At 51.9% G+C, this 13,828-nt stretch overlaps 1 protein-coding gene across 9 annotated transcripts in view; it reads left to right on the top strand.

Moving 5' to 3' along the window:
* Positions 1 to 13,828, top strand: part of Hspg2 (heparan sulfate proteoglycan 2) — a 101,450-nt gene that overhangs the window by 83,560 nt on the left and 4,062 nt on the right. For 6 of the 9 annotated variants that reach the window (XM_087907008.1, XM_085690454.2, XM_087907006.1 and 3 more), the window contains 21 exons: positions 65 to 205; positions 891 to 1,025; positions 1,185 to 1,366; positions 1,931 to 2,126; positions 2,323 to 2,502; positions 2,748 to 3,008; positions 4,234 to 4,438; positions 5,693 to 5,790; positions 6,311 to 6,577; positions 7,823 to 7,932; positions 8,106 to 8,253; positions 8,332 to 8,448; positions 8,804 to 8,821; positions 9,283 to 9,394; positions 10,395 to 10,539; positions 10,617 to 10,716; positions 10,876 to 10,985; positions 11,101 to 11,209; positions 12,426 to 12,524; positions 12,808 to 13,029; positions 13,496 to 13,740. In XM_087907008.1, coding sequence (XP_087763134.1) covers positions 65 to 205; positions 891 to 1,025; positions 1,185 to 1,366; positions 1,931 to 2,126; positions 2,323 to 2,502; positions 2,748 to 3,008; positions 4,234 to 4,438; positions 5,693 to 5,790; positions 6,311 to 6,577; positions 7,823 to 7,932; positions 8,106 to 8,253; positions 8,332 to 8,448; positions 8,804 to 8,821; positions 9,283 to 9,394; positions 10,395 to 10,539; positions 10,617 to 10,716; positions 10,876 to 10,985; positions 11,101 to 11,209; positions 12,426 to 12,524; positions 12,808 to 13,029; positions 13,496 to 13,740 — 3,200 coding nt within the window. The remainder of the gene's footprint in view (positions 1 to 64; positions 206 to 890; positions 1,026 to 1,184; positions 1,367 to 1,930; positions 2,127 to 2,322; positions 2,503 to 2,747; positions 3,009 to 4,233; positions 4,439 to 5,692; positions 5,791 to 6,310; positions 6,578 to 7,822; positions 7,933 to 8,105; positions 8,254 to 8,331; positions 8,449 to 8,803; positions 8,822 to 9,282; positions 9,395 to 10,394; positions 10,540 to 10,616; positions 10,717 to 10,875; positions 10,986 to 11,100; positions 11,210 to 12,425; positions 12,525 to 12,807; positions 13,030 to 13,495; positions 13,741 to 13,828) is intronic. The other 3 variants (XM_085690460.2, XM_085690458.2, XM_087907007.1) reach the window with 1 other exon arrangement.

Below are 13,828 nucleotides of genomic sequence, written 5' to 3'. Positions count from 1 at the left end.
TGGTACCTGAGTGGAGCCAGCCCACCCAACTGAGCCTAGAATCTGACCCTCTGACTCCATCCAGGCCTCAGGAGTCCCGTCATCTCCATTGAGCCACCCAGCAGTACAGTGCAACAGGGCCAAGATGCCAGTTTCAAGTGCCTCATCCATGAAGGAGCAACACCCATCAACCTGGAGTGGAAGACCCGGAACCAGGAGCTGGAGGGTGAGTGGCCAGCTGCCTGAGCTGGAGGCAGCAGCGACGGCCATCCCTTGTGAAGGTCAGGGTGGAAAGCTGGGCCCATACCATGTTCTCGAGTGGCTCTGAGTAAGGCAACAATGGGCTATCCCTCTCTGGCCTTCCCTTCCTTCGTGTTGGTATGATAAAATACCCTGATGAAAACAACTCCAGGGGAAAAAAGGGTTATTTTAGGCCACAGCTTGCTCCATCAAGGCAGAGGAGTCAAAGCAGCTGGTCACAGCACATCCACAATCAGGAAGTAGGGAGGGATGAATGAAGGCCATTGTTTAGCGTGCTCTCTCGCTCTCTCTCCCTCTACTTATTTATTCATTTATTTTTTGAGACAGGGTTTCTCTGTGTAACGGCGCTAGCTGTCCTGGAACTAGCTCTTGTAGACTAGGCTGGCCTCGAACTCACAGAGATTCGCCTGCCTCTGCCTCCCAAGTGCTGTGATTAAAGGCCTGCGCCACCACCGCCGGCATCACTCTCTCTTTTTATATAGTCCAGAATTCCCTGCCCAGGGAATAGCTTTCTCCACAGTTAGCATGTGTCTTCCTATACCAGTTAACCTGTCTAGATAATCCCTCCCGGGCCTGTCTCCTAGGTAGTTCTAGATCTGCCAAGTGACAGCTAACACTAACCATCACCCTTTCCCAATGCAACCCCGCAGACAACGTGCACATCAGCCCCAATGGCTCCATCATTACCATTGTGGGCACCCGGCCCAGCAACCATGGAGCCTATCGCTGTGTGGCTTCCAATGCCTATGGTGTGGCCCAGAGTGTCGTCAATCTCAGTGTGCATGGTGAGAGACACAACCCATGGCTCTTCCCCTTTTGCCAGTCCAGCTTTTACACTGCCCCACCACTGCCTACCCCTAAGTCAGTTTTCACATAAGAATATATTCAGCTGTGGACTGTGACTCTTATATAACCCAAAGCTCTGCATGTCATTCCTCCCTTAGGACCTCCTACAGTGTCCGTGCTCCCCGAGGGCCCTGTGCATGTGAAAATGGGTAAAGACATCACCCTGGAGTGCATCAGTGCTGGGGAGCCCCGCTCTTCCCCCCGTTGGACCCGACTCGGCACCCCTGTCAAACTGGAGCCGCGGATGTTTGGACTCATGAATAGCCACGCAATGCTGAAGGTGAGGTTGGGCCTGCTCCATGTCTGGGACTGAGGTCCTTCCTAGGAGCTGACTGAAGTAGGTGCCTAGAGGGGGCATAAGTAGGTGGACAGAGAAGAGGCTGATGGGTAGATTAGAAGTTGGGAGAAGAGAGAAGGAAAGGAAGAAGGAATGGCTCAGAAGCCAGGGTGGATGGATAGCTGAATGATGGGTAGGTTGGTAGCTAAGCAACGGGTGGTCTCGTGGGAAGTTGTGAAGGTGAGCTGTCCAGCAACACACAGAGGAGCTAAAGATGAAGGAAGACATCTGGAGATATAGCTCAGCTCTTTGTCTACCATGAACCAAAGCCTGACTTTGAGTCCCAGAACCACATAAACAAATCATGGTGACGTGTGCCTGTACTTGAAGCATGCAGAGGCAAGAGGATCAGGAGGTCAAGATGGTCATCAAGCATAGAGTTCGAGGCTAGCCTGGGCTACTTGAGACCCTCGCTCAGAAAACAAAAACAATAATCAAAATACAAAGGAAGGGATCAATATCAATGTTCTCTGCGAGGCACCCCCAAACCAGACTGTTTTCTTCCAGATTTCATCAGCTAAGCCCTCAGATGCAGGCACCTATGTGTGTCTAGCCCAGAACGCCCTTGGTACGGCACAGAAGCAGGTGGAGGTGATCGTGGACACTGGCACTGTGGCCCCAGGTGCCCCCCGGGTCCAAGTGGAAGAAGCTGAGCTCACCTTGGAGGCTGGACACACGGCCACTCTACACTGCTCAGCTACAGGTGTGGCGGGGACCCACAGAAAGGCCAAGCTGGACGGCCCTGGGGTTTTGAATTCTCCCATGATGATGCCACACCCAGGGGGCATCCACTTAGCCAGTCCTATGGAGGGATAGGTCCCTTAGAACCTTTTCCTATCACCCCACACTTGATTGGTCCCTGGAACAATCTAGTGACCAACGCCATCTAAACCCCATAGGCAACCCCCCACCCACCATCCACTGGTCCAAGCTGCGCTCCCCACTGCCCTGGCAGCACCAGGTAGAAGGCAACACTCTGATCATTCCCCGGGTGGCCCAGCAGGACTCCGGCCAGTACATCTGTAATGCCACCAACACTGCTGGACATGCTGAAGCCACTGTTGTCCTGCACGTGGAGAGTAAGTCTTCCATACCCTCTCCTGACTTCTGTCTGTGCTGCATGGGGCTCTGTGTTCCCCTGCCAAGCTCCTGTTTGGGCAGAATCCCAGGATCCCTATCCATCTAGAGGACTCCAAAGCCTCTTCTGGCGGCACCCATGTCTCCTCTTGGGCCCCAGGAGCTTGACTGCACTCTCTGGATCCAGCTACCGGCTGTGATCCCGAGCTCTGCTTTGTTCCACCTGATCTCTCTGTGTGTCCCTCAGGTCCTCCCTATGCCACCATAATTCCAGAACATACCTCGGTGCAGCCAGGGAAGCTGGTTCAGCTGCAGTGCCTGGCTCACGGCACACCCCCACTCACCTTCCAGTGGAGCCGCGTGGACGGCATCCTCCCTGAAAGGGCCGTTGCCAGAAATGAGCTTCTGCGCCTGGAGCCCACAGGCCCTGCAGACTCTGGTCGCTACCGCTGCCAGGTCTCCAACAAGGTGGGCTCGGCTGAGGCCTTTGCCCAAGTGCTGGTCCAAGGTAAGCAACTGGAGTGTCAGTGGGAAGCCAGGGGTCAGCTTCCCTGCAGGCCTTTTCTGGACCTTTTCATGTCCACTTGGGATGCAAAGGCCTCCAGCTGTTACCCATCTTCAGTGTCCTGCTCTGAGACCTAAGGTAGCCTCCTTGTCCAGGAAGACCTTCCCCCATTACTGTTCTCAGCTCCCTAGCTTTCAGGTCACTTTCTACCCTGCTTTGTACTTGACTAGGAAATGACCTCACGGGCCAGAGAGGAAGGACATTCAGAGCAAGACCTGCACCCTATTGTCCCAGCAGCCCTGAGCTTGTCCACCGCAGGCCCAGAGAAAGTAAACATTTGACTGAAACAGCGGCGAATAAGTGACAGGGCCATCTCTTATAGGCCCAGGACCCCAGCGTCACTATGGAGACTCTAACATACCTGTGGGCTACTACAGAGTCACCCAAGTCTTTGGACACAAAAGTCCAGAAGCAGCAGAGAGCCTAGCTTACTGGTCAAGAGTCTGGACTGTGACCTCAGAGATAACTTTAGCTATGTCATTTCATGTTGCACCTCAGTGTTTCTCAAATGTAAAGAGAAAAAAAAAAGTGTCTCCCTCCCGGCCATTCATGTCTTAGGCCACCTTCCACATCCAAGGACTAGGACTCTGAGAGGCATAGCCCAGCCGCATACTGGCCCTTATGTCATCGAATGATTGACTGAAAACAAGCAGATGAATGAATCTGTATTGAAAGGACTTTGTTGTCTGGCTAGAGAGGTCATCTGAAGAACGTCCCTTGAATGTTGAGATGAGGGTATCCTGGTACCCAGGCATGTCAGGGATATGACGCATACATGTATAGAAAAGAACCCTAGGTGTTCTGTGTGATACTGTGGACCTTATTCCAAGCTCATCAAGATACCAAGCTGAGGGAGCCCTGGAGCCTAGGAGCTCAGTACTATTCTGGACAACAGATGAGAGACCTCATCTCAAAACCCTATATGGAAAACCTCATGCGCTTAGGCTGGGGGGTATGGCTCATGCTTGTGTAACATGCACCGAATCCTGGGTTCAATCCCCAGCACCACATAAACTAGATGTGGTGACCTGTGCTTGTAATCCCAGCATTCAGGCAGGAAAACACAAAGTTCAAGTTCAAGATCATCCTATACTACAGGAGACCCTGTTGTAATCAATCAATCAATCAATCAATCAATCAAGTCAGTCAATCTCACATGTCTCCACAGGTCCTTCCGGCGATCTCCCTGGCACTTCCATCCCAGTAGGATCCGTACACACTGTACAAGTCACTCCTCAGCGAGAGACCAAGAACATCGGGGCCAGCGTTGAGTTCCACTGTGCTGTGCCCAATGAGCGGGGCACCCACTTTCGATGGCTCAAGGAGGGAGGTCAGCTGCCTTCTGGACACAGTGTACAGGATGGAGTCCTCCGGTGAGCGGTGGTGGGTGTGGACTGGACTCAGGTACCTCCCAGCCTAAGGCTCAGTGGTGCTGAGTCACTTTACCTGCCTATGGGGCCCACCACAGAGCAATGTCCTCTCTGAGCCTTGGCTCTTACAATGGTCAGTGAGTAAGGAAATTGAAGTACTAGTCTAAAATGCTTAGTGCCTTCATGACTCCTGGAAGGCCATCTGCTAACAGTGAGCTGTGTTCCTTCTATTCTGGTTTGTTTTGTTTTTTGGTATTATTTGGTTTTGGTATTTTGGTATTTCTGAGACCAGGTCTCACTCTGTAGTTCAGGCTAGCCTGAAATTCACTATGTAGATCAGATTGGCCTCCTCCTACCTCAGCCTCTCAAGTACTGGAATTACAGATGGGAGCCACTGTGCTCAACCCTGAATTTATTAAAACTCCTACTGTTATTAAAGGCAAGAAAATGGGGCCAGAGATCTGCAGCTCAGTTGCTGTGAGATCTCAAGTCAGTGTGACAGAGAGCCTTAGAGCAAGAATCTGTGTCTGAGGCAGATGTGGTAGCCAAGCTTTATGGCAAAGACTTGTTATAGGGAAGCTGAAGGGGCTACAAGGGTGAGTTAAGGCCAGCCTAGACAACTTAGTTGAGAGCATGTGTCCAAATAAAGTGGAAATCAAATGAGAATGTAGATCATTGGTAGAGTACTGGCCTGGCATGTGTGAGGCCTAAAGTTCATCCCTAATACCTCAGATAGGTAGACAGATGATGGATGGATGATGGATGGATGAAAGATAGATAGATAGATAGATAAATAGATAGATGGATAGATGATAGATAGATGGATAGATTAGATGGGTGGGTAGGTAGGTAGGTAGATAGATTAGATGGATGATAGGTAGATAGATAGATAGATAGATAGATAGATAGATAGATAGATAGATAGATTGATAGATAGATTGATAGATGATAGATATTAGGTAGGTAAGTAGATAGATGATAGGTAGATAGATAATAGATAGGGAGGTAGGTAGATAGATAGATAGACAGACAGACAGACACAGCAAATATGAGATGGTGTGGTACACTACCTTGTCCACCTCCATCCACTGACACTGGCCCTGGGTTCTCCTCTTCTACCATGTAGGACCCAGGGATTAAATGCAGGTCACCTGGTTGGAGTCATCTCCCCAGCCCCGTGGCCTGTCTGCTTTAACTTGCACAACTGCAAACATTTTCCATGGTCCTACTTATGACATCACCCTTCTTTCTCCTCAGAATCCAGAACTTAGACCAGAACTGCCAAGGGACATATGTTTGCCAGGCCCATGGGCCTTGGGGACAAGCCCAGGCCAGTGCCCAGCTAATTGTTCAAGGTAGGAGGTGGCGTCAGGCCTCTGCTAAGAGCAGGGCCAGAGATAAAGGGGGGTGGTGGGATCTGCCCCTGCTCCCCAGGAAACCCTGTCAATGGACGTGATAGGGAATTATTCTCTTTTCCTCGCTTGCACCTTGCACGGTGTCATGGCCATGACAAGTATTGTGAGGAGGCAGAGAGGGGAGGAGTGTGGGTGCTCAGCAGAGCAGTGTAGACTGAATTAGCAGCTTCTCGAGTGCATGGACAAATAGAAGCTTAACAACTGGGTGTGTGAGTGGCCACACGAAAAGCAAGCCAGGAGCTGGCTGAGCGCCTAGTGCTCCAAGATGTCCTTCTCCCAGACTTGACCTCGTGTAGCCTGGCTCATCACCCTGTCCCTCCCCCAACCTTGGCCTCCCCCAGCCGGGCTCATTACCCTGCCTCTCCCCCAACCTTGGCCTCCCCCAGTCGGGCTCACCACCCTATCCCTCCCCCAACCTTGGCCTCCCCCAGCCGGGCTCACCACCCTGCCTCTCCTCCAGCCTTGCCTTCGGTGCTCATCAATGTCCGCACCTCTGTGCACTCAGTGGTAGTCGGCCACTCTGTGGAGTTTGAGTGCTTGGCACTGGGTGACCCTAAGCCTCAGGTAACTTGGAGCAAAGTTGGAGGACACCTAAGGCCTGGCATTGTGCAAAGTGGAAGTGTCATCAAGATTGCCCATGTGGATCTGGCTGACGCAGGACAGTACCGCTGTATGGCCACCAATGCTGCTGGTACCACCCAGTCCCACGTGCTGCTGCTCGTACAAGGTAAAGACCACTAGGGATTAGGGAAGGGACATAGGAGGGGCAGGACCTTGAGGGGCTGCCAGCTCCATCTTCCTACATCGTTCCTTCTGTGCTATCCTGGGGATCTCCTAGTGTCTATATTTAAGGGATAGCTTTGTCAGCAAATAAATGGATGTGAGTGTATGTCTGAGCAAGTTGCGTGCCAAGGGCTATCAAGAAAAAAAAAAGTAGGCCTGGTGTGGTGGTACATGCCTTTAATTCCAGGACTCTGGGGAGGCAGAGACAGGTGGATTTCTGGGCTTGCTGGCTTCAGAGGCAGAGGCAAGCCAGTCTCTGAGTTTGAGGCCAGCCTGGTCTACATAACAAGTTCCGGGCCAGCTGGGGGGGGATACATGAGACCTTGTCTCCAGAAAAAGGAGGAGGAGAAGTAACCCTTACTCTGATGGAGGAGACTCCATATCCTAGTTCGATGGAGGAGACCCCCACCGTAGTCCGATGGTTAAACGGAGAGTAGTGACACATTCTTGCCATTTCAGCACTCAGGAGACCGGGGAAGAAAGATCTTGGGTTTGAGGCCAGCCTGGGCTACATAGTAAGATTCCATGTCAAAATAAATAAATAAACATACACTTATAATCCAGCATCTCCAAGGTGGAGACAAGGGGAATCATAGGTTTAAGGCCGCCCTGTTCTACATAGAATCGATAGAGAGCAGCCTGGGCTGCAAAGACCCAGCCTTTTTTTAAGAAAGGGGATGGAGAGCGGGTAAAGGCACTTGCTGCCAAGCTCCGGGACCTACATGGTGGAAGAGGAGAACCGATTCCCGCAAGTTTTCCTCTGAGACCCCCACACACATGCCTGGCATGTGTGTATGTGCACAAATGTAAACACACAAATAGATAAATTAATTTTGAAATAAATAAATAAAAAGACACCATGGAAGTAAAACCCTTTAGAAACACAGAAGAGACACAAACTATTTTTTCTACCTCAAACTCTGAGACTTACTTCACACCCCCTTCTCAGGTCCCGTCCGTTTCCCTCCTCCTCCACCCCCCACCCCCGTGATGTGCAGATGTCCGCTCAGGCAGGAAATGATACCAGCCAGCCTGGTCCCCTCTATCCAATCAGGGATGAAGAGCCATAGTTCCCTGATTTGTACAGTGGGTGCAGTGCCTCTCTCCAGAGTAAAAAAGTCTAGAAAGCATAAGTTAGCATAACGTTGGCGGACACCATCACACGGGTGACGTCTGTCTGTCCCCTCAGCCTTGCCTCAGATCTCAACCCCTCCAGAGATCCGAGTACCTGCTGGCTCTGCGGCAGTCTTCCCGTGCATGGCCTCAGGGTACCCGACTCCTGCCATCACCTGGAGCAAGGTAAATGTTGGGCAAGTGCCAGCTGACATTCCTCCTGGCTAGGACTGGCTCTGAGCCGGCTCAGTACCACAGGACCTGGTCAAGAATGAATGCTCAATTTGAAAATGGGCATCTACCTGGAGCAGAGTAGGGGGCATGAGCCAAGGCCAGGCCTTCAGTGTCAGTGTTTGTAGGTGGATGGTGACCTGCCACCTGACAGCCGCTTGGAGAACAACATGCTGATGCTGCCATCAGTTCGCCCACAGGACGCCGGCACCTATGTGTGCACTGCCACCAACCGGCAGGGCAAGGTCAAAGCCTTCGCCTATCTGCAGGTGCCAGGTAGGACAACTTCAGCCCTAATTGGCAGCATGTGCTAACTCGCCCACAGGTGTCTCTCTGACAGTCTTCTCTCTGCAGAGCGAGTGGTACCCTACTTCACCCAGACACCCTACTCCTTCCTGCCACTTCCCACCATCAAAGACGCCTACAGGAAGTTTGAGATCAAGATTACCTTCCGGCCAGACTCTGCAGATGGTAAACCGGCACCTAGTGGGTCTGGAGGCTGGCCTGGGGTGGGGTGGGGACCTGTCTCTTGGGTTTGTCATTGCGGTAGGAATCCTGACAGAAGCCCTGTCCTGTCCAGAGTCCTCTGGGTTTCTCTTGCCCCCTTTTCAATCTCTCCTCTGTGACATTCTGGCCTCTGCCTGGTCCTATTGCATGGCTGCCTTGGTACCCAGCCCTCCTGGTCCATCTTCATGTCTTGCTCAATGTTCTTTTTTATCTGATGAATATCTCTCTCTCTCTCTCTCTCTCTCTCTCTCTCTCTCTCTCTCTCTCTCTCTCTCTCTTCATTCTCTCATCCTGCTGGTCTCTCACTTTCACTGCCCAGGCCTTCTTCTCTACTCAGGTGAGTTTCTGCCTCCCTGTCCTCCTTCAGACATACCCTAAAGATGCACGCCCAGCAAGTCAGGTCCTATCTCGGAGCTCTTAGCAAGGCTCTTCTCAGGTCACTGAACCTATGATGGTGAGGTTCCTGGCCACATTCTAGAGTGAGGGAAGGCTCAAGACAGTGGTTCTCAATCTGTGGGTCACAATCCCTTTGGGGGATCGAACAGTCCTTTCACAGGGATTGTCTGAGACCATCTGCACATCAGATACTTACATTGTGATTCATAACAATAGCAGAATTACAGTTATGAAGTAGGAACAAAAAATTGTTATGGTTGGGGGTCATTACAACATGAACTATATTAAGGGGTTACAGCATTAGCAAGGTTGAAAACCACTGGCCCAAGAACTTAGGTGAGCGTGATGTGACAGCGGGCTGGTGACCTGAGGGGAGGCTGCTCACACTCCTATGCCCTCCAGGGATGCTGCTGTACAATGGGCAGAAGCGGATCCCAGGGAGTCCCACCAACCTGGCCAACAGGCAGCCTGATTTCATCTCCTTTGGCCTTGTGGGCGGAAGGCCCGAGTTCCGGTGAGATTTCTCCCTCCGTCTTCTAGGAGGGATGGACTGGGGACTGGACACAGGTTTTAGTTGGACATATTCTGCACCAAGCTGAGTTATACTATGGTGGATCTATAGAAAGAGTAGTTACGGCTGTTACCCTTGATGGCTGGTCAGTCTACTGAATAAGGCACCTTATCCTGAGCAGGCAGAGGAGGGATCTCCTACTGTAGGCAGAATTCTTCCACTCCACTCATCCGTGTACTTGTTCCTTCTTTCATCTATCCACTCCTTTCATCCATCTATCATCCGCCCCATCTATCTCTACCCATCCATCCATCCATCCATCCATCATCCACCCCATCCATCCATTCATTTACCTGTCCATCCATTTACTCATCCCTCTCTCCATCCATCTAGTCATTTATACATCCACCCATCCACCCATCATCCATCTCTCTATTCCATTTGTCCACCCTCCCATCCATCTTCATCCATTCATTCACCTCACCTGTTCATCTACTCATCCATCCATTCATCCTTCCATCCATCTAGTCACTCATGGACCTATCAATTCATCCATCTTTTCACTCATCCTCTCACCAGTCACTCATCCATCCAATAATTACTTGCTTGACTCTTACTATGTGTCAGATGCTGTTATGGGTATGAACAGAACAAGCTAGGTTGTTCCCTATAGCAGCGTCCACTCTAGCTGGGGGAAGCCAAACTGTAACAAAGAAAAGCAAGACCATCTCAGCAGGAAGCGGGGGACTGGTCTTCAGGGCCTCAGAGCAGAGAATTCTCCCAGTCCTAAGAGCTTGCTCTGGGGTTGCTCCCACGGAAAGGTGGTGAGGGAGAAAACTTTCGGAAGAGGTCGGGATAGCCTGGGTTGGATGATGAAGGGAAAAACAAATCAAAGACAGAAACTTCAAAGCCACGACCACGGGGATTGTTGTTCTTCCCCTGGGCTTGTCTGAGACCGTGTTTACAAACCTCTCTCTTGCCCCTGCCCCACCCTACGGAGCAGATTTGATGCAGGCTCTGGCATGGCCACTATTCGCCACCCCACACCGCTGACCCTAGGCCAGTTCCACACCGTAACCCTGCTCCGAAGCCTCACTCATGGATCCCTGATTGTGGGCAACTTGGCCCCTGTCAACGGAACCTCCCAGGTGAGACCCAGCCTGTCCTCTGTTTCCAGTTCCTAGCCTTTACCTAGTAGCTGGACCTGACTTAACCACCTCCACAGGGCAAGTTCCAAGGCTTAGACCTGAATGAGGAGCTGTATCTGGGTGGCTATCCCGACTATGGTGCCATCCCGAAGGCTGGGCTGAGCAGTGGCTTTGTAGGTGAGCTTTCCTTCTCCCCACCTCCCCAGCTAAACTTTCCTGGATGGCTAGAGAGCCACCCGAACTAAAGGGAACACAGTAGATATGAACTGCAGCTGACTAGCTTCCTGTCCCTCCCTATGCTCACCCTGCCTCCCCCAATCCTGCCTCCCCCTCCAGGCTGTGTGCGTGAGCTGCACATCCAAGGCGAGGAGATCATCTTCCACGACCTCAACCTCACAACACATGGCATCTCCCACTGCCCTACTTGCCAGGACCGACCCTGCCAGGTGGTTCTTCCTATACCACTCCCCTGCTACCCCGAGCCATGGCTTGCCCCTGCAGGGGGAGAGGGAGGGAGAGGACTGTGGTCTCCTTGGCTTGATGTCTGTTACTGCTTTGCAGAATGGGGGCCAGTGCCATGATTCAGAGAGCAGCAGTTACAAGTGTGTCTGCCCTGCTGGCTTCACTGGCAGCCGCTGTGAGCATTCACAAGCCCTGCACTGCCACCCAGGTGAGTACCCCACTCCAATTCTCCATTCCTCCTGCTCCTCAAGAACTTGAGAGCCCTCCCATGATGGTAACTAATATCTCTCAGTAGCCCAGACACTACCATCTAGGCCTCTGCTGCCTCCCCATCACCTGAGCCAGGCACCTGTACCCTGCACTCCTACCTAGGCACAGTTTTGTGTGTGGATGTATGTGCTGCGATTGAACCCAAGGCCTTACGCATGCTAGACAAGTGCTCTGCCACCTAGCAAAGCCCTGACCCCACCTGACCCCACCCCAGGCTTGCCATTGCAGTCTGGGCATGGCGGCACACATCTATAATCCCAGGATATGGGTGACTGAGACTAGAGGATTACCATGAACTCCCGGCAATCCTTGATGACAAAGTGAGAGACCCTGTCTCAAAGAAACCATAAACAGGGCTGGGGATTTAACTCAATGGTTAGAGTATTTGCCTAATGTTTGCATTCCTAAGGCCCTGGGTTCAATCCCCAGTACCTCATAAAGTAGGTGTACTGTGTGCATCTGTAGTCCCAGCACTTGGAATATGGAAGCAGTAGGGTGAGAAGTTCAAGGTCATCAGATTCATAGTGAGTTTGACACCAACCAGGGGACTGCATGAGACCCTGTTTCAAAAAGCAAGCAAAGTTAGGCAGTGGTGGCGCACACCTTTAATCCCAGCACTCAAGAGGCAGAGACAGGTGGATCTCTGTAAGTTTGAGGCCAGCCTGGTCTACAGATCACGTTCCAGGACAGGCTCCAAAGCTACAAAGAAACCCTGTCTTGAAAAACAAAAAATAAATAAACAAACAAATGAACAAATGAAAACAAATCTTAAAAAACCAAAAAGTGTAGCGTACTGGGCGGTAGCCCTTACTTATAATCCCAGCACTCAGGAGGCACAGGCAGGAAGATCGTGTACCAGTTCAAATCCAGACTGAACTACATAGTAAGTTCCAGGCTAGCCAGGGCTGCAAAGCAAGACTGCCTAGCAGCAAAAACAAACACAGGTACAGTCGCTTAATGCCACAGCTGTCCCTGCAGGTCCTCTCTGACAGTGTCCTATGACTGTGCCCCCACTTTGGACATGGACAGTTGCCGGGCAGTGGTGGTGCACTTCTTCCCAGGCTGATAAGGTCCCCAGGGGTGTGGGAGGCAGAATTTAGGCACAAGACTCTCCCCTGCTGAGTTATCTCCCTGTCTCTTCACTATGTCTTCAGAGGCCTGTGGGCCCGACGCCACCTGTGTGAACCGGCCAGATGGTCGAGGCTACACCTGTCGTTGCCACCTGGGCCGCTCAGGGATGAGGTGTGAGGAAGGTGAGTATTCACTACCGTGGCCGGGGACATTGTACAAGGTACACTGGGGCCATCACCGTCCTGTGAGGAGTAAAATTAGTCTAAAGCAAGAAGATGTTAGCACCAACTGGTTACACTACTGTCTAACCTGAGTCCCTTACCTGGGATTTCCCGAGAGGACTTCTGTCTTCAGCCTCATGGGCAGGGCTGGTCCTGAGCCTCTGGTAGGGGATTGGGCGAGGGAAGACTCCTGCCCAGGACTCTGCTATTGCCACTGCTCCTAGCTAAGCTGTCGCTGCTACAGGTGTGACAGTGACTACCCCATCTATGTCTGGCACTGGCTCCTACCTGGCACTACCGGCTCTCACCAATACCCACCATGATCTACGCCTGGATGTGGAGTTCAAGCCACTGGCAGCTGAGGGGCTCTTGCTGTTCAGCGGTGGCAAGAGTGGGCCTGTGGAAGACTTTGTGTCCCTAGCCATGGTTGGCGGCCACCTGGAGTTCCGCTATGAATTAGGGTCAGGTAAGCACTGAGTGCCTCGTGTGAATGAGCCTGGGTACCAGGCTTTGCGCGGTCTTTGGGTCACCATGTTGCTAAGAGGCAAGATGGGGTAAGACAGGAGCCAGACCTTCTGAGGTCTGTTCCTACACACTTCTCTGTGGCTTAAAGACCACCCCTAAACGGTTGTGGCACACACCTTTAATCCCAGTACTTGGGAGGCAGGTGGATCTCTGTGAGTTTGAGTCCAGCATGGCCTACAGGACAGGCTCCAAAGCTACAGAGAAACCCTGTCTCAAAAAAAAAAAAAAAAAAACAAAACAAAACAAAAAAAAACAAAACAAAACAAAACAAAAAAACGCCCTTCCTAAAGCACAAACTCGTCCTCAGAGATTTGGCAAATATATGAGAAGTGTCCCATTAATCACATCCTAGAGTGAGGGAGTGTCAGAGTCCCTCCGATACCCAATGCCACCTATGGTCTCATCAGGTCTGGCTGTTCTGCGGAGCCCTGAGCCACTGGCCCTGGGACGCTGGCACCGAGTGTCTGCGGAGCGCCTCAACAAAGATGGCAGCCTACGGGTGGATGGAGGGCGCCCTGTGCTGCGCTCCTCGCCAGGAAAGAGCCAGGGTCTCAACCTGCACACGCTGCTCTACCTGGGTGGCGTGGAGCCCTCCATACAGCTGCCCCCAGCCACCAATATGAGTGCTCACTTCCGTGGCTGTGTAGGCGAGGTGAGGAGTAGCCTCCAGAGGGACAGAGGGAGGGAAGGGTTCACTGTGGGACCACTTACCACTCACAGGGTCCTGGGACTACACATAG

This window comes from Myodes glareolus, chromosome 6, assembly GCF_982192425.1.
Source record: "Myodes glareolus chromosome 6, mMyoGla1.1, whole genome shotgun sequence".
NCBI lineage: Eukaryota > Metazoa > Chordata > Mammalia > Rodentia > Cricetidae > Myodes > Myodes glareolus.
The sequence above is the reverse complement of the archived record's forward strand: the minus strand, read 5'-3'. Positions and strand labels throughout refer to the sequence as shown.